General features: G+C 42.0%; 1 protein-coding gene across 1 annotated transcript; it reads right to left on the reverse strand.

Moving 5' to 3' along the window:
- Positions 1 to 327: 327 nt before the first annotated feature.
- On the reverse strand, positions 328 to 1,153 carry LOC120244039. The gene is given in 4 exon segments (XM_039250339.1): positions 328 to 687; positions 912 to 1,025; positions 1,027 to 1,078; positions 1,080 to 1,153. Coding segments are annotated over 4 exon segments (600 nt in total).
- Positions 1,154 to 20,025: the final 18,872 nt, after the last annotated feature.

The raw sequence follows: 20,025 nt of genomic DNA on the forward strand, positions 1-20,025 counted from the left end.
TTAGTGGTTGATATCCAGAAAGATTAATCAAAATGACGAGATGGTATGACCTCCATCCTCAGAGAAGGTAGTGAGAACTAAGCTAACTAAAAACATGAGTGACATCTACATGAATTTTGGGAACCACTGCTCCAGAGCGAATCCCACTTCAGCCTAATGGGAGGAAGTAGGAAACAATGCCACTACTGGATAAAGTGTTAAAAAGCTTCAAAGTTACTTTTCTTTTACCACTTCCTCAGGCTTAAGGGTCTCAGCAAAAAAGCAGAGCCAAAAAGTTTATCTTTGATAAACAAGAATCAACCAACAGGAACAACAACACGGGGAAAATTACAAAACTATTACACAGGGAGAAGCCATCTTGGCATCAACGTGCTTCAGGCTTTCATGAGGCTGCACCCTGTTTCTGCCCAGACCCCTCAGCAGGGCAGGTCTTAGAGCCTTAGCATCACCTCTTGCCTCAGCCTGTTCCATGTCCTCTCTTCTGGGGGCCTTCCACTTCCTAGACCTCGAGAAGGTCTGACAGACACAGCTTAGGAAGCGACCAAAGCAGAGTGGTGGTGATGCCAAGGATGTTACTACACGAGAAGACAGCCCCGGCTCCTGGAACACTGAGCGATCACAGGGCTCGATCTGACGCTCCTGATGCATCGCACAGGCACCCTCATCCTGCTGACTCAGTAACCTGTCCTGCAAGTAGGAGAAGTTAAAGCCCTCAGGGCCAACACACATATGCAGAAAGGGCATCACCCTCTGAGCCAGTTCTTTCATGCTTCATCTGGGCCCAGGGATCCCAGATTGCTCCCCTAGCTCCTCATTCCCCACCTACTCCCACTCCAGGTAAAGGGCTGTCATTATTTTTCCTAGGAAAATGCACCACGCCCAGACTTCACCACCCCATGCCTCATCCCTACCTCACTAGGAAGGTCACGATCATCTTCCTGGGCACTGAATACAGCCAGCTTTGTGTCTACCACTTCATCCTCTTCACTTTGTGGTGGCACAAAAGATGTTGGAAGGATGGGGGGGGGGGCGGTTAAAGGTCTCCACTTTCTCCTTCCTCTTGCCCTTCCTTATTCTCTGTCCTCATAGCCTTCCTAAGACGTCTATGCTTTTTTGGAAGTGGATCTATCTTTCTCATCTGGACTGGAGGCATGACAGGATCTTGTAAGATTTCACCCACATGACTCTCAGGTGTTCCTTCCAATGGCTCTGATGATGATTCCAAAGTTCTCTTCAGAGGGCCATTCTCCCAAAGGTGGAAGCTATCCTTTGTATCTTGAGTATCTGGTGATATGTTCAAGTCATCAGTGACATGTTCTGGGACGGAGATTGGAGATTCCCAATCTCTTTCCTTGAGGGTTTTGTTGTTGTTGTTGTTGTTGTTGTTTTGTTTTTTTGACTCACTACATTGACCCCAGCCAGCTTTGCAGGAACAAAAAGCTCACAACAAAAGGACCAAGAGTCACATGCAAGAGGAAGTAGTTAGTACCCTGACCCTTTCCAATAATGAATCTTCAACTATCACAGACACAACAGCTATATTGATCTCGGACTTCCCCTCTAGATTTATCTAAGGAATTCAATGGCTTTCAAAGATAGTCCTCAGTTTGTTCTTCCCGGCCTGGGAGATCACAGATTTCCTAAAAGGAGAGAGAAAAGCACTGAAGTAACGGCTCCATGGACAGCGGAGTCCCTCCTAGTCACACAAAATCTATGGTTTAATAAGACTCTGCCAAATCTAGCATGAATTCCTCTACAGAAACAGTATTTAGCAACTTAACCAAATTTCCAAAGCGGTATTTTTAAAAGTAAGAAAATTCTCCATGTATATCAGAATCACCAGGGGTGCTCTTTGAAAAAGCAGATTTCTGGGATGTCTCCCAGACCTACCATCAGAACCTCTAATGCTCCATTGCAGGAATTTGCATTTTCCCCAGTAACCTACACTCTGAAATCTGCACTCTAAAATCTGAAAACTACTACTTTGGAAGGACAATTGATCCAATATTTATGGGACCATGGAGATAACTATTCTTCAAAACATCCCACTTTCTCCTATAGGTTTTCCCTAATCATCTCACCCCATAATCATCTCTCTCCTTTGAGCTCATTTAATCATCATCACTCATTTTGGCATGTTACCCTTTACTACCTTCTATCATAACGTAACTTCTAAACCTTGTAGTAACTATATCTTCTAACCAGATCATAAGCTTCTCAAGGGCAGAGACTCTTAGACTTCTTAGTTTTCTACAGGGGCTTGCCAGTATTAGGGCTTCAAAAATTGAATAAGTGAAATAAATGTGAATAGGTTTATATCCCAGCATATAAAGATTGATGCGATGCTGCTCTGTAGGAAGAATGATAGAGCAACAGAATGCTAAAAAGGACATAGGCCTTGGGGACAACCTAATCCAATTCCCCAAAATTACAGATGGGGAAGCTAAGGTTCAAGTAAAATAATGACCTGCCTAAAGCTGAGGGTGACAGATTTTTTCTATAAAGGGCCACATTGTACACATTTTAAGCTCTGTGGCCTTACAGTCCTGTCGTGAATATTCATCTCTGCATTGTAGCTCAAAGGAATCCACGAACAAATAAACATGGCTGTGCTCCAATAAAACTTTATTTACAAAAAGAGGTGGTAGGTCAGATTTAGCAGCAGGCTATATATAGTATGCCAACCCCCAGCTAAAGTCATATAACTAGTCAACGGCATAGCTAGGGTTAGAAATCAAGTCACTTAATTCCTAGCAAATGCTCTTTCCATGGAGGAGTAGAGAACTCTAGAATGAGAAACAGCTTTTTCAATTAAAAGAAGGGCTTTAAAGGAGGAAGGGATCAAAATATGTCTGGGCATGTTGTACTTCTAAGATGGTTTCTGATGACCCTTAGTCATTTACACAAACAACTGGGAGCTGAACTCTGAAACTGGCTAATTTCAAGCAGACCCATCAACTGGGAATGGGATGGAGCAGACTGAATATTTTCTATCCCACCTGCCTAGGAAAGCATACAATTTGGTCCCTTTTTTACTGAGGAGAAAATCCTATAGATAGGTAATGGAAAATACTTTCATTATTCATTTCTTGAACGTATTGTGGCCTCATGAATACAGTTCTGCAGTGCACAGTCCAGTGACTAAAAGTTTCAAGTAATTACCAGAGGAACACGGGGACAGAGATAGGATACGTTATCTAAGAAGCTAAACCCTCACTTCCTAATCCAAGATGCACTTTAATAATGAAAGTGACCCTAGTATTAAAGATTAAGTAACCAAAGCCTTGAGGTTATTTCATATTCTGGGATTTCTGAGAACTGTGAGGTCCATCCAGAACTATCTGTTCTATTTTTACTTCCACCCCTAATGTGTTCCTCACGCCATTACTTTGCCTCCACAAAGTAGATGATTAACAAATATTTGTTGACTGACAGATTAATAGATGGTTGAGTAAATAAATGAATGAAAAAACTAAATGCTATTAGAAGGTGCCTTGGTTTGTAAAAATAAACCAGCATTGGCACGTTCAGCAAGAAGAAGTCTAATACTTGTTTAAGTCACCCCTCAGTTAAACTAATAGTGCCTTCACATAGTAAATGTCAATAAAAGTTTCATGAATGAATTAAGGCATTTGATGTAAGCCACTTAAATTAAATGTCAAAGTACAAAATCATACTGCTTGTCCCAAAAAAAATGGTATCCAAGTGCAGAATTTATTTACTAATACATTAGCATGGAATTTTTTTGTAATAAGCTTTAGTTCCATACTGTTAGGGGAGCTTGGTAAAATCTTTGAGAGAAGAAAGCTGCTGGTAATAAACAAGAGAACTCAGGCTCAGGTTTAATCCACACCCTCTGTCAGAAACAACCATGCAGGGGCGCCTGGGTGGCTTAGTCGGTTAAGCGTCCGACTTTCGCTTGGGTCATGATCTCGCGGTTTGTGGGTTCGAGCCCCGCGTCGGGCTCTGTGCTGACTGCCAGCTCAGAGCCTGGAGCCTGTTTCAGAGTCTGTGACTCCCTCTCTCTCTGACCCTCCCCTGCTCACGCTGTCTCTCTCTCTCTCCTAGAAATAAATACAACATTAAAAAAAAAAAGAAAAGAAGCAACCATGCAGGCAGCATCTACAGAAGCAGTGGCCCTAGATGCCACCCCACCCGACGCCTGAAGAAGTGGGGCTAGGACTGTAAAAGAGAAGTCAGCTGCACAAACTCAAGCTTCTAAAGGTCAACCTGGCTTCTTCATCACCTTTGCAATGGTCATGGGTCAGGTCTTCATCATGCCTCTATCGTATTTTGACAAGGCTCTACTCCCTCTAACCCATCCTCCACGAAGGGGCTAAAATGATCTTTCTAAAACAAACCTTACCTGTCATGCTCCTACTTAAAGCTGCACTCCCTAGTCCCCCAGCAAGATGCTGGTCCTTGGTGATCTGGCTCCATTTCCTCTGTCCCACTTCACGTCTACCACTCACAGACCACTTGCCATTTCTTGAAGGCATCAGACTTTCTCAAACACTCTTCATTTTGCCTCCAATGCCCCTTCCCCTCTTCACTACCTGGCCTAGCTATAAGTATTACCTCCAGACTTAGCTGACTTCCTCAAGCAGAAGGAAAAGAAAATTAATTCAATTTAAGTAACAATTCTATACCTACAAAAATTACCCCATCAAACTGTAAGCTGTTTAGATATCTGTGTCCTTCACTGGACTTGGTGCTCCCTGAACACAGAAATTCTTGTTTCTAACGTGATTCCTAGTGTCTCTGTGGTGCCTGGGGCCTGGAAGGTAGTCAGAGTTTGTGGACTTCAGAATGCAGTTGTTTGGTCTGCTTCCCAGAGCAGGGGTTCTAGATGCCAATTCACCCCACCCCTGTCTCTGAATGAAAAGCACACTGGAGTTTGGGAGACAAAATTAAGAAGCTACGGCCAGGGCTCAGAGCGAATAAATCCAGTTACCAATTCAAAGTCTGAGACAGAAGTAGCAGGTTTCACTCAGGAAAGAAAGAGCTGCTCAGGCAATGGTTAGCACCACCCAGCACAATTCTAGAAGCATTCTCCCACCCACATCACCATGAGAATTAGAAGGAAAGCTAGCAAAGGAGGTCCTACTCAGATCCCTGGCTCCCTGCAAGAACACTTTCCTCCAGCCTACACCACACTTCTCTGTCTTGCTGGTATACTTTCTTCACTCCTCACCCATCCCTACTTCCCCCACCAACCCCCGCTCCATGAGGAGCCTCCCCAAACTCTAAGCGATGCCTGCATCATAAGTTTTTACCCACAATCAGCATTCTCATTCCCATAGGACATACACCCAACTCCAGGCCTTGACTCTTTCTTTAAGTGTCCCTACCTGGGGAACCTGCCCCCAGGGCTAGATGTGCTCACAAGCAGGGATGTTGTTCAACCCACAAAAGTCAATGACCTGCCAAGAGGTAAGAGATTTATACCACATTCATATCACTGCATCTGGGGCCCATGATCCCCTAGATTTCCCACATCAGAAATTATTGGGTATATAATACAAGTGAATTCACATGTTTCACTCTGAGTCCCTCTGTCTCCATAAACCTGTTGCACTTCAGCTTTCTTTGTGATTGATTTTTTCCCCCATTTTCACATAGTACTTGAAGCAAAGTTGAGAGTATTAAAGCCCTTCGATGAATTTGCTGCCTAAGCAGACTTGAAACCAACTTAGAAGTCCTAAAACAACACACTCTTGGCCACTGAACTTCGGGCTGGTTCTGCAGAGGAGGCTGGAGAAAAATCTCACTAATCACCATTGACAGTGAACTGACTGGCCTTCTTTAAAAATGGGAAAGAAATGATTGGCACAAACCAACTTGGCTTCTCAGTGACTCCCTAGAGAATTAGACAACGGAAGCCTCAGACAACAATTTTCTTTGAAGATGACCTTTCATATTAAATGAAAAGCTGAAGAGCTAGTCTCAAAGGGAAAGAAAATGAATAATCTGTAGGAGCAAGTGATCCTTCCTGACTATACAATAACAAAGAGATGAAAATATGATGGTAAACATTGCAGAATGTTGCATGACCATTTAAGTGTGTTTTCATTTTCACGGTAACATTTATTGAGAGCCTACTATGAATCTGATAGTAGGAAACCTGCTCTTTGATTTAAAAAAAATCAAAAACAAACAAAAAAAATACCCCGATCAACAGAATTTAAATCAGGTGTTTTCTCACATTAGCAGACATGAGAATTACATGAAGCATGAAGGGCCTTTAAAACAGATTGCTGGGTCCACCGCTGATGTTTTTGCTTCAGTATTTCTGGATGATCACATTAGAGTATACCTTTCTTTTTTTTTTTTTTTTTCTTAATTTAAATTCAAGTTAGTTAACAGACAGTGTAGTGTAGTATTGGTTTCAGAAGAATTACCCAGTGATTTATCACTTACATATAATACCCAGTGCTCATCCCAACAAGTGTCTTCCTTAATGTCCATCACCCATTTAGCCCATCCCCCCGCCCACCTCCCCTCTAGCAACTCTCAGTTTGTTCTTTATATTTAAGAGTCTCTTATGATTTGCCTTCCTTTCTGTTTTCATAATATTTTTTCCTTCCTTTCCTCTATGTTCATCTGTTTTGTTTCTTAAATTCCACATAGGAGTGAAATCATATGGTATTTGTCTTTCTTTGACTAACTTATTTTGCTTAGGATAATACATTCTAGTTCCATCCACGTTGTTGCAAATGCCAAGATTTCATTCTTTTTCATCGCCAAGTACTATTCCATGGTGTGTGTGTGTGTGTGTGTGTGTGTGTGTGTGTGTGTATCCCATCTTGGTATATACATTTCTAACAAGGTCCTGGGCAATGCTGCTGGTTTGGAGAATTGCACTTTGAGAATCATTGAAAGATGAGACACACAGACTTGGAACAGATTAAAGAGTTGGGGAGGCATGTTCCTAACCACATACAACCTGATAAAGATGTATGAGCTCTGAAATGATTATCTGCTGAATTGATTCCTCCAGCCATGCTGCCATCCCACCCGCATTTCGAGCTTTGGGGATGATATGGCCAGAAAGCAGTATGCTTGCAATGTGGATATATGCAATATAATATTACATGCTTGGTCTTAAAATAGCCTAGATTAATTTGGTGTCTTTATTTATTAACCTAAGTAGTTCAAGTAGAGTTTCTCCTAAATATAATTTATATTTTTATATATTTTATATAATTCATTTATATTATATAATTTATATCTGTACTGTTTAAAAACTACAGCTGGCTCACATCATTATGGTGCTTAAAATTCCAATTAAAGTGGGAGAAACACTAATCAGAGAGTACATTCCAAAAGCTGAATTAATATGACTGTCTCGATATCACTGTTTATTAAAGTTTCTGGGGAATTAATTCACGCTGGCCTCCTCTAGGTCCTTCTTTAATCAGCAAGGCCCCTGGAAAAGGAATATTGCCACTCAAAGCAGCTGGAACCATTCGGAATCAGTGATTCATTTGGTCACATCTATTCCTGCCAGGGTTCCTAGCCAAAGAGTCAATGGTCCTGGGCTCTCTTCATGCCTTCTCTAATGACAACCTTGGAACATTCCAGAAAACTTTAGCACTTCCTTTTTTAACCATAAATTGCACATAACTCTTCCAAATTCTTAGTCTATAATTTCTCATAAAACTCTTTGAGATCTTCTGGTGGAGATAAATGGCAAGAGTTATTGGAGTTTAAATTGTTATCCTTCAATGTTATATGCACTGGATCATAACTCTATGGCTGTGGTTCCCTCATAAAACTAAACCACGAAGCTATTCTTTTCATTTCAAGCTTAACAGCACACAGGCCCATGGGTGAAGCAATATCAACACTCTTGAATAATTTCTCAAAACCAAATCTCTTCTGCAAAAACAGCGTTGCAAATCAGTGATGTATCATCTCCCCTCTGAACCTGTGAAGTCTGTAGCTGTCAGCCCCCCCAACTGCAATAAGGAGGATCATGTTCATGGTTAGAAATGGGACAGGACTAAGAACTGTCTGCAACGACAGAACTTGGATTTAGTCCCAGTTCCACCACTCCATCATCCTAGACAAGTCGCCAAATCAGGTGATTGTTTTCTGGGGGAAAGGCGAGGCCTCAAATTTACCAAAAATTTTTTTAGCCCAGGTTCACAGAATTAGTTTAATAAAAATTACTGGCTCGTGACACTCAGCATTGTCCATAACTCTCGTCATTGCTCCATTCATGACCTTCTTTGTTATTCATTGTCTTCAAAATTCATTTTTAACATATACACTCTTAGGTATATACCTGAGACAAGGTCATGCAAAATGTGCATGAGAAATATGTGTATGTTTACGGAGACACTACATACAATACAAAAAGCCTGGAAAAAAAATCCAAACGTCCATGGTCAGGATACTGTGGTAGACTCCCACAATGAAATAGTAAACAGTCAAATAAAAAAAAACTATAGCTGCTTGTGATAATATAGAGTCATTGTTTCTGAGTGCCCTCTTAAATGGAGAGAAGAACCATCTTTTTGTGAGGATTGATGTAAAAATCATTTGAAAATTATCACTAATAAATGTTAATTATTTTCCTCCGATATTCGCTATTCTCTGGTCCTATTAGAACAATCCGGAAGCACCATGGTGAAGAACAGGAGACCAATGGAAACACGATGATACAAATTTAGGGTAAATTGCTCTAATCTAGCAATTATTTTCTGTGTGGGCTCAAGTAAGTTAATTTACCTCTCTAAACCTCAGTTTCCTCTCATGTTAAGTGGAAGCAAAATTAGTACCTACTCAAGAGGGCTTCAGTGAGGTAATCCAAGTACTTACTAGCACACTAGAACACATTAGCACACCATTACCTGGTGTGACTATTACACTAACAGGAATCCCTTTACATTTGTCAAACGGACATAGCTGCTTTCCCCCCGTCCTTACTTACCTTACTCACCATTCACTCTTCCAATACAACACATGCACACACATGCACACTCACACACACGTATATTTTCTTTGCCTTTGCCCATTCTTCAGCTCCTCATATATAGCTTAACACTGAGGATAATAAACACAATAATTAGGCCCAGAGTTCCTGTCTTGGACATCAGGACAGAAATGGGAACAATTTTATCAGGGTATAGCTCCCTTAAACATGAAATTCTTTGCAAAAGAATGTTTGCTCAGAATCTCCATTAAAAACAAAATTCACTTGCTTTTTCTTTAAAAGACCTGCAAATTGGGAAAGACAACCATTTTCACAATCCACATAGAGTACTAAAGAAAGGTGGGACTAATACTTTAAATGTAACACAACCTAACTGGAGTAAAAGTGATCAAACTACAGTACTTGAAACATAAACATTGTGAAGGACACACTGCCTATTTGCTGAACTTGTTAAACTGGGTCTGGGCAGATCATGATGGAAGACGCTGGGACCTGACACTAGACCAGTCGCCAGGGAGGAAGGCCCAGATGCGGGTGCCGGGAGAATGTCCAGTCTGGCAGGCAGAACAAAGTAGCTAAAAAATATGGCAGCACTTAAGAGCTGATAATGCAGCTAGGAAATTGGCATCAGGGGCAAACATGAAATAGCGGAAGTTCGCTCAATATGAAAGCACAGCGTGGTGCCAAGGAATTCAGAAGCCAAACGTGTCCCAAGATGCAGGCAGGCAGCATCAGATAGCCTAATCCGTGACAGCAGAGCTGCAGCCCGCCAATGGTGGCAGGGAGCGGGGAGGAACGGCAAGTGTGAGGGTCGTAGAGGACCTGGGAAAACCCGGCGAATTCCCGAGACAGCAACCAGTAAGAGAAGTGCAGTGCAAGGTAGACACTGAACCCAAAGAAAAGAGACATATATGATGCTGCCATATTTCATATGGCAGAAGGCAAAGGCAGACTAGACGCCTCACTAACTTGATGCTGAGGAACAAGAGTGTTGGGTTAGACTTCCTTAAATGTCACCTATCCAGGGTCTCAAATCTGGCCACAAAGAGCCTAGAAGTCTCGGGGAAACGAGCTGTGGTTATGATGGGGGGAGCGGACGGGGATGCAGCAGAAACCGGAGAACAGGAAGTATCTGACAATAACAAGATCGGGAAAACCCGGCCAGCCGTCCCAAAATTACAATCACTATAATTACCCTGAAACTTCACAAACAAGTAGCAGCACTCTTTATTTAAACCAAATCCCGGCACAACCACCACAAAAATAATTAGGAAAGTCCATGTGAGTTTGTTTTAATGAACTTGACCTATAGTAAAAAGATAGGCCACTAATTATCAGGGAAATGCAAATCAGAACCACAATGCGCTATGTCCACACACCTGTCAGAATGGCTAGTCTCAAAACAACAAGGAATAACAAATGTTGGCATGTGGAGAAAAGGGAACCCTCACGTACTGCTCGTGGGAATGTAAATTAGTGCAGCCACTTTGGAAATCTGTATAAAGGTTCCTCAAAACCTTAAAAATAGAAATGCCATATGACCCAGCAATTTTACCACCAGAAATGTATCCAAAGAAAAAGGAAATTATGAATTTAAAAAGATACATGCACTCATGCATCTGCTCAGCATTATTTATGATAGCCAAGATATGGAAACAACCTAAGTACCCATCAATGGAAGAACAGATGAAGAAGATGCGGTATACATGATATATGGTGTGTGGAATATTACTCAGCCATAAAAAAGAATGAAATTTCACCACTTGTGACAACACGGAAGGACCTTAACAGTATGAGGCTAAGTAAAATAAGTCAGAAAAAGACAAATAGAGCATGACTTCACTTGCCGTGGAATCTAAAAAGCAAATCAAACAAACAAAAAGCAAAACCCAGACTTAGGGAGAACAGATGTTGCTAGAAGGATGGGGTTAGGGTGGTGGGGCAAAATAGGTGAGGAGGTTCAAGAAGTACAAACTTCATAAAATCAGGAAGCCATGGGGATGCAATGGACAGAGTGGAGAATGTAGTCAGTCATATTAATTTGGTATGGTGACACACAGAGATATCTACCATATCCATAGCCCAGTTCATTTAGAAGGATCACCACAGAGCCATTTTTGAAAGTCAAGGATCTCCTCTTTGGGGTGTGAACATTCATGAGATGGAGAAAGAGTAATTTCCTGAGCCAAACATGTCCCATTTCTGCTGTGGCAGCCTATCGCTTACAAGCGCAGTGACCACTGGCAGCCTGGACCTCTAGACTATGCCGATGCAACCAATCGAAAACTTCACGGTCAATGTCAGCATGTCCTAATAAGTGAGGGATCTTTAGCTGAAGAGGTATTCATGAGCAACTGCTCCTGGAATGCTCCAAAGCCTGATAATTAACAGCTGTGTGCTGCAATTAATTTTTATTTATGCCTTAGATATGCAGGCAAGACATTATTTCTTGTGTATGGCAGATTCATATTTCATGCTGAGTCTCAAAGCAGCAATAAGAAAAACAACATCAATTTTGTTTTTGTTTTTATTTTCTTAATTCAACTGTGCTGCCATTTGCAAAACACCGTTGCCTTGTGTTCAGTGAGCACATTCCACAGCCCATACAGGGGCTCACAGGGGAAAAACTGGCAAAGGCATCCAAGGCTTTCCCCAGGCGTTCACAAACCCTTAGAGAGTAACAGAAGGGACAATCTAAATTAAGGCAATGACACTTAAGTCTCAGCAGTCTTAATTCACGAACTCCATGTTCCCAGCGGGCATGTTATTTCATTCAGCAATTGTTAATTGAATGTCCACCATGCACATGGTACTATTGGTACTATTCAAAGGTTTGCAAAATGAAGAGATTAGATAGTATTTTTCCAGATTCTTCTAGCTTTCGAATTTTACGAGCTAGTAAATCTAGAAAACACAGACCAGGACTTCAAGGAGTTTACATTTCTGAAGGTGAGATCAGATTACACAAAGAAAAAAAAAAAACCCTAATACAAGGCAGGATCAACAAGTGCCAAATATAAGAGGCAGGTGTTAAAAGTCCATAGAGGAAACAGTGCTTTGAATGCCAGGTTGAGGAGCTCTGTGGCAGTGGTTCTCAAACTCACCATGCGTCAGGGGTGGTTAAAACAATCAGTAGGCCCTACTAGCAGAGTTTCTAAGTCAGTAGTCTGGAGTAGGGCCCAAATTTTCATTCCTCACAACTTTTCAAGTAACACTAATGTTGCTGGTACAAGAACCGCATCTCGAGACCCAGTGCTCTCTGGGAAGCCATCAAAGTTTACTGCACAGGAGAAAACTAGAATGGAAGCCGTGTTTGGGGACAGTTAATCTAGGTAACAGGTAGGACCACTAAACGGAGGTCAACAGATTTACAACAGGCCCCAGGGAGGGCAACAGTCAAGTCCAAGGCCTGAGGACTTGGATTTCAAAGCAGAATCGGCTTGACTGGCACAAAATTGACTTGACTGGCCTATTGGCTACTTGGCGACTTTAGCTCACAAGGATTCCTGATGCACAGAATGGAACATTGAATGGGGATAATTTAGCAATGCTGTGTCTCAATGGCTGCAGGCGCGGTAGAGAATCCCTTGGAAACCACATCTAGCCTTAATTTGGAGCTGTCCAGATTGCCCAGGCATGAGAATTTCAAGAAGCTTCTGCTCCTTTTTCTCTCAAGTTTCTCACAGTACTTGAAATCCCACCACTCGAGCCACTACTTTAGCCGAGGTGCTGACACCCTAAAGCCTCTTGAAAGTAGTGTGTATCATCCCACACCTCAATTAGGGACTCTTGCGGGGCGCCTGGGTGGCTTAGTCGGTTAAGCGTCCGACTTTCGCTTAGGTCATGATCTCGCGGCTCGTGGGTTCGGGCCCCGCGTCGGGCTCTGTGCTGACTGCCAGCTCAGAGCCTGGAGCCTGTTTCAGTCTGTGACTCCCTCTCTCTCTGACCCTCCCCTGCTCGTGCTGTCTCTCTCTCTCTCTCCTAGAAATAAACAAAAACCTTAAAAAAAATTTTTTTTTAAAAATTAGGGACTCTTGCTCCTCTGTCACTCCCAGGGGACCAAAGTGGGTTTTCTCTTGAAACTCCAACTTTGGGAACTCAGCTGTCTTCCATAGTGAGTCATGTGGATCCTCACACATTCCAGCCAGTAATTTAAGACATAAGAAGCTACACGAAGAGGAATTTTGGAACAGGAGTCATATGCCTGTCAGCAAATTACAGGTACATGGTGGTTACCAAGCTGCCTTCCTCGCTTCCCTTCAAAGGAGGTTTGCTTTACGGTTTCGGGTTAGCCAGCCAAGGCCGCTTAGCACCCACCCCACACATCCACCTCTTTTCTCAGCCTCCCCAGGCCAAAGGGCCCAACAGCACTAGAGACTTGACTCCCATCTGCTCCTCCCCACACCACAAACTCACAGGCCATTCCTAACCTCTGTCAGATGGTTACGGAGTTTAAGCTCAATAATAGGGGAGTCCAAGTGAAGTCACACTGAGCTGCTTTTCCCCAAGACCCGGCCCTCTTTGCTCTGCTCAACTGGCCTGGGAAATCACAACTTGGGCCAAGGTCTCTATCTCTATTTCTCGTGGATGCGGGGCCCACTGACTTGTCCTTGTCACTTTCTCAGTCCAGGCCCTATCCCAACCCTTTCTCAAACATTCCTTTTTTTTTTTTTTTTTTAATTTTTTATGTTTTATTTATTTCTGAGAGAGAGAGACAGCATGAACGGGGGTGGGGGGGGCGGTTAGAGAGAGAGAGGGAGACACAGAATCTGAAGACAGGCCCCAGGCTCTGAGCTGGCTGTCAGCACAAGAGCCTGACGCGGGGCTCGAACCCACGAACAATGAGATCATGGCCTGAGCCGAAGTCAGACGCTTAACCGGCTGAGCCACCCAGGTGCCCCCTTTCTCAAACATTCCTGAGTGAATTTACAACTATCCATAATTCACCCCACCTCTTTCCAAAAACCAGCAACAAGCTAAAACCTCTCAAACAATGGTCTTTGCTCTTCATTGTCCAAAGTCCAGAGTGTCCACAGTCCCGGAGCTCCATGGTTATACATGAAAGTGTTTCCAGGTGGATTCCCTAGCCCTCTTTGACCTGCTCCTCCCCAATTTACTCATGTAACAGCAGAGTCTACTCAGTCCTCTCTACCCAGGTTAGGGTTTCTCTGACCTTTACCCAAGAACTGATGCCCCAGGGAGAAAGGAAGCGAGTTCTGTTCTGTATCCTGGTCAGCTGGTTTAAGGGCTTGCTTCTACTTTGTTCGGCTGGCACTTACGAAGTGTCGGGCCATGGGCCAGATGCTGAGGACATGGAGATGAGTTAAAAACAAACACACACGGGCCCCTGGGTGGCTCAGTTGCTTAAGCAGCTGACTTTCGATCTCAGCTCAGGTCACAATCTCACAGTTAGTGAGATCGAGCCCTGAGTCAGGCTCTGTGCTGGCAGCACAAAGTCTTCTTGGGATTCTCTCTTCCTCTTTGGCCTCTCCCCCACATATTCTCTCTCTCTCTCTCTCTCTGAAAATAAATAAACTTTAAAAAATAAACAAATAAGCATCATTCCTATTTTTATGAAGCTTTCATTCTAATGGTCAGGTGCCACTGACCTGACTTTCTAAATTTAGATAAGAGACTAGAAAATTAATGTGAAGTGAGAATCCTAATACTATTTGGAAATAGGCCAGAGTTTTTTTTTTTTAAATATATAATCAATGTGCATCTAAGTGTGTAAGATGTCTGCTTGAAAATCACTTTCAAAAAGGACAAGGACTTACACCTATTGCAGTCTGTTTGCTGGCCCAGACAGAAAAGCGTTTCTAAAGATTTTGTCACAGTGTAATGCGATCTCCCTTGGTTGTTGCCCCAGGTGCCTTTCCTTCATTGAAATCTATCATTAAAAGAGGATCCTACATGTCAGATTAAGTGGGGAGAAAAATAAAAGAAGGTCCTTTTCCCACCTTCCGGAGTTGGCGTCAGTAAAAAAAAATATATTCATGAAATTTTGTTTCTAATACAAACATCAACATTTCACCTAGCAGCAAAATTCTTTCCTGCACTTTCTTGCTAACTTGTTTCTGATTATAAAAGCAATACATGCTTATTACAGGAAATTGGGAAAATATAACAAATATAGAGAGAAGACAACACCTGCAACCTCACTGACTAGCAATGATCATTTGTGATATGATTATTTCCTCCCGGTTTTCTTTATTTTTCTACACACGGAAGTGTACACGCACATTTTGCATACCTCTGATCATGCCATATGTATGTAATTTTGTATCCTACTTTTTATTCTCACCATTAGACCAAAAAAACACAAAATCCTTGTGTAATTATTATTCGAAAACATCAGCAAGGCTAAGTCTTCATGCTTATAATGAGTTTATTTCTCCCATTGATCTAAGCCTCAATCTGTGAGAAAGAGACCTACTTCTCATTGACTCTAAATGTGACCTTGAGATCACATGCAAGAAAAAAGAGAAAAAGGAGGAGAAAAGTACTGATAGTAAAACCTCTTAAGTGAATTGAGGAATAGGACACTGCAAACCACACCTTCCTCTCTGAAGAGCATTCCAGCAAACTTGAGAAAAGTAAAGGTGGTGTGCAATTCTCTCTTCAGACCTAATGGGTAGGTTTTTAAGATTTCACATTGGAGTCCAATCTCCTGTCTATTGACCCTCAGCCCAGAAGCATGAAAGGCATTTTGTTTTTACAGTAAAGGTCAGAATTCCAGTTTGCAAACTCAAGATAACCTGACTTGGCTACTGTAAAAGAAAAAATCAAGGATTTTTATTAAATTGACATGAACTTAATATGCACCAATGTATGAAATACTTCCTATAAAAGCAAGAGAAAAATACTTTAAAAATCTAATACATTTTATTTTATATGGAGTTTGCAAGTGATAAATCATTTTCTTTTAATTTTAAAATATATCCTAATTTTTAAGTAACTATTATTTTGAACATAGCTTTGTTGATTTGGTCATAAAAGTCAGCCCAGAATCATTCAAACCTCTTTCTTTTGTATTTTATCCTCTGAATGACCCTATGAGGTGAGCGAGTGGGCAGAGGAATATTGCTATGCTGATTTCACAGATCAGGCCACTCAGAATCTGGAAATGTTAAAGGACTCATCCAAGATCACACAGGAAGTCAAAGTACTGGAGTTAGAAATTTTCTTTTAGGGGTGCCTGGGTGGCTTAGTCGGTTAAGCGTCCGACTTTCGCTTAGGTCATGATCTCACGGTTCGTGGGTTCGAGCCCCGCGTCGGGCTCTGTGCTGACTGCCAGCTCAGAGCCTGGAGCCTATTTCGGAGTCTGTGTCTCCCTCTCTCTCTGACCCTCCCCTGCTCACGCTCTCTCTCTCTCTCTCTCCTAGAAATAAATAAAAAAAAAATATTAAAAAAAAAAGAAAAAAAAATTTTTCTTTTAACTCAGTGCACCCTTCTTTTCAGATAATCTATTTGGGGCATCTTTTACAGAAATACGGTTTACCTATCTATTCTGTCCTGTTCAGAAATGTACAGCATTCTATCCAATGCTATCAGAAAATACATTTTATGAGGAAAACTGGCAGTCTCAAGTTGGCTCCAGAGGAGGGTGACCAAGATTGTGAAAACCATAGAAGCCATGTTCCACAGCCAATAATGGATGAAGGAGCTTGGTATATTTAGCTTGGAAAAAGAAAATCAAAAGGAGATACGATGACTCTTTCCGTGTTTAGAAAGGCTGTCCTGGTGGGCCAGGTGAGCAGACTTGTTCCATGTTGCTCCAAATATCGGACAAGAACAATGGACAGAATTTCAAAAGAAACAGATCTCTGCACAATAAGAGATTTGTCTTTTGAACCAATGGAACTGTTCAGCTGTGGAGAAAGCTGCTCTCCCTCTAAGACGGGTGAACTCTTCTGCACCGGGAGGCACTGAAGAAAAAGCTGTCAAGGATGTTCTGATGACTTTTTTGGTTCCTGTACCTTCAGTCTACTTTTCCTTTGTTTTTCTTGGCTCCGTAATGAAATACACAGTGCACGGCGCGTGAGCGAAGAGAAGCTACTATGAGCCAGGTGCTTCCCAACTGTGTTTCCCAGCTGATTAGAATCTCTGAGGGTGGCTGGTGGCCCCCCATGAATCAGAAGCCACAGAGACCTCAGGGGAGGGGCCTGGGAACTGCTGGTTTTACAAGTGCCCCGGGGTGATTGTTGTCATCGTGGAAGTTTGAGAAAACTTTTCAAAACATCATTTCATCCATTTAATTCTCACAACAATCTCGGAGCAGATGAGAAACTAGCGCTCAGAGTTATTGAGCAATGCACCCAAAGTCACACAGCTGTGAAGCGGCAGAGCAGGGATTCACACTCAGGGAGTTTAGTCTGGAGCCTGATATCTTACCTGTCCTCCACGAGACTCTGAAAGAGAGGTACAAATCAAGGAAATGAAGATGGGTTTTATTAGGTGTGCATTTGGGTTTTTTAAAAAACAGGTCACGGGACGCCTGGGTGTCTCAGTCGGTTGAGCATCTGACTTTGGCTCAGGTCATGATCTCACGGTTAGTGAGTTCGAGCCTGTTGTCGGGCTCTGTGTTGACAGCTCAGAGCCTGGAGCCTGCTTTGGATTCTGTGTCTCCCTCTCTGCCCCTCCCCTGCTTGCGTTCTGCCTCTCTCTGTCTCTCAAAACATAAAATAAAACATTAAAGAAGTTTTTTTAAAAAATAGGTCCTGAGTCGTTGGTATGGACGGTAAAATGTGGAGGCATGTAATAGGCAGTGTTCTAATTTAGGCGGGGACTATGTTGAAGTTTGCTTTCTTGTCTTTCATGAATAATTGTGAAAAGGGTGTACTAACCAAATAAATAATTTCAACATGATTACAAAGAGAACAACATTTTAATACACTTAGCAGAAGCAATTTACATGCATACAATTAATGTGCTAATTTCAGTGATCTTTAGCTATTCATTAAAACAGGCCTGGCAGGTCCTGTGCTTGGCAACACTTTGTTAGTCATTTCCTGCTATTACTTTATATACTCGAAAGCAATCAGCCATCTATAATTTAAGACTTTTCACTAATTAAATAGCCCTTTCTCTAATTATGTCCAAATTAGAGAGGTTAGTATGTGGATAAATATGTTTGTATTTGGCACAAGTATTCAAAGAAGGTGATTTCTCAGTATGCGGCCACAGAGACTAATATGTGATCGACAGTCTCCAACACAGGATCCAGGGGGAATGTGAGAGTGTGCAAGAACGGCCTTTTGCCTTAAAATCTGAGCAGCAGAGGGAAAGGATTCTCTTTGAGATGGGCTTTATGTTCAGCCTTGTAAACCTTGCAAAGTCTGGATTTGTTGACCTTCAGGGAATAATACAAGGATCATCTGTTTTTTCAGGCCCTTGCCCAAGAGATGAAATGGAATGAGGGTTCAGAGAGAAAAGAGTTAAAGGTTGTGTTTGCAGGAATGCGTTTGCTGACATTGATCAATGGGTAATTTTGTGATTGTAGGTTTATTCACATGGAGGGTTCAAAAAACAGATCAATAATAAAGCAATGGTGAAGATGCCAAAGAAAGGGTGATTAATGAAAAATATGGCGGAAGTGCAATCTGCCATGTACTATGAATGCTCCTTCATTCAGCACCCTATAAATAAATATGCATTTGATGGGACAGAACATTCTCTCGGAATGTCGTTACAGCCAGGCAGAATCTCATCAGAGCCCATGCTTCAAAGAGCAGTTCCTCATGTCCACAGAAGCAAGTTTAAATTCTCTTGTGTAAAGTCTCTGTAAGCAGTTCCACTCTTGCATTATGCATGATTCTGACATCTTGTAACATGAGCAGTGTTCTAATAGTGATTTCCAATTTTATTTCCTGGGTTACATTTTAATGATCCTATTTAGGTTAGGGTTTTACTTTGGCCACGTATCTTGTTACATTTCCTCATATGGCACTTAATTACAGTAGCAGGAACCTAGTATTGTATAGATGCACAAGGATTTAGTGTAGTCTTTAAAGAATTTATTGCTTTTAAGCCAGTGCTTTGTTCCATCATTTTCACTGTGCCAATTTCATATGTAATGATGACTGTTAGGCAGGACCCGCGCTTCTTACACCAGGGAACTGATAATAAGTAATAACGAGCTGTGCTAAAAGTGAATACCAAAATCTAAGACAGCCAAAGATGACAGTGGATTGTAGGTCTTTCCCAGGATGATGGCACTCAAGTTCTTAAATAGGCAACTCCAAGAAGGGTCAACTCTAAGTGAACTTGTGAAGAAGCTGAACACTTCGCTCTTCCCCTTCTTGTATCTCCCTCTGCAACCTCTTTTTGCAGGAGCCCAGACTTTCCTCCTTCTTGACCTTTGCCCGTAGAAAAGGATTTGAGGGGCACCTGGGTGGCTCAGCCTGTTGAGCATCTGACTTCGACTCAGGTCATGATCTCGCAGTCCATGAGTTCCAGCCCTGAGTCGGGCTCTGTGCTGACAGCTCAGAGCCTGGAGCCTGCTTCAGATTCTGTGTCTCCCTCTCTCTCTGCCCCTCCTCTGCTTGCAATCTGTCTCTGTCTCTCAAAAATGAATAAACATTAAAAAAACCTTTTAACAATATTCTCTCTGCCCCTCCCCCACTCCAGCACATGCACTTTCTCTCTCTCTCTAAGATAAATAAACGTTAAAAAATATTTTAAAAAAGGGATTTGAAACCAGTCTTCAGCACCTGGATGGTATCATGTCAGGAAATATCTTCTCTATATTTCACGTATAGTGAAGTGCTATGTATTATTTTGGGATGTCAGTCCCCTATTTCAATTATTTCATCAGTCAGTAGATAAGTCATGGATGGCATCTCAGCAGCAAATATGAAACTAGTTTTCTTTCCAGATCTCATTTGTCAATGATCCAGAGAAGATATACCTACACTGCACTAAGGGTTAAATGAAATGCTTTCAATTAACCTCTTAATTTGGTCCATGCATCACTGCTTTGAGAAATATGATGATTCATGATGCGTTTTAAACTTCTACGGGGCAGTTTAAGCATCTTTACTGGTAACCAAATGATGACCAAGCACACTCCTCTCCATGAACTG

This window comes from Hyaena hyaena, unplaced genomic scaffold (assembly GCF_003009895.1).
Source record: "Hyaena hyaena isolate Hyena2069 unplaced genomic scaffold, ASM300989v1 scaffold_366, whole genome shotgun sequence".
Taxonomy (NCBI): Eukaryota; Metazoa; Chordata; class Mammalia; order Carnivora; family Hyaenidae; genus Hyaena; species Hyaena hyaena.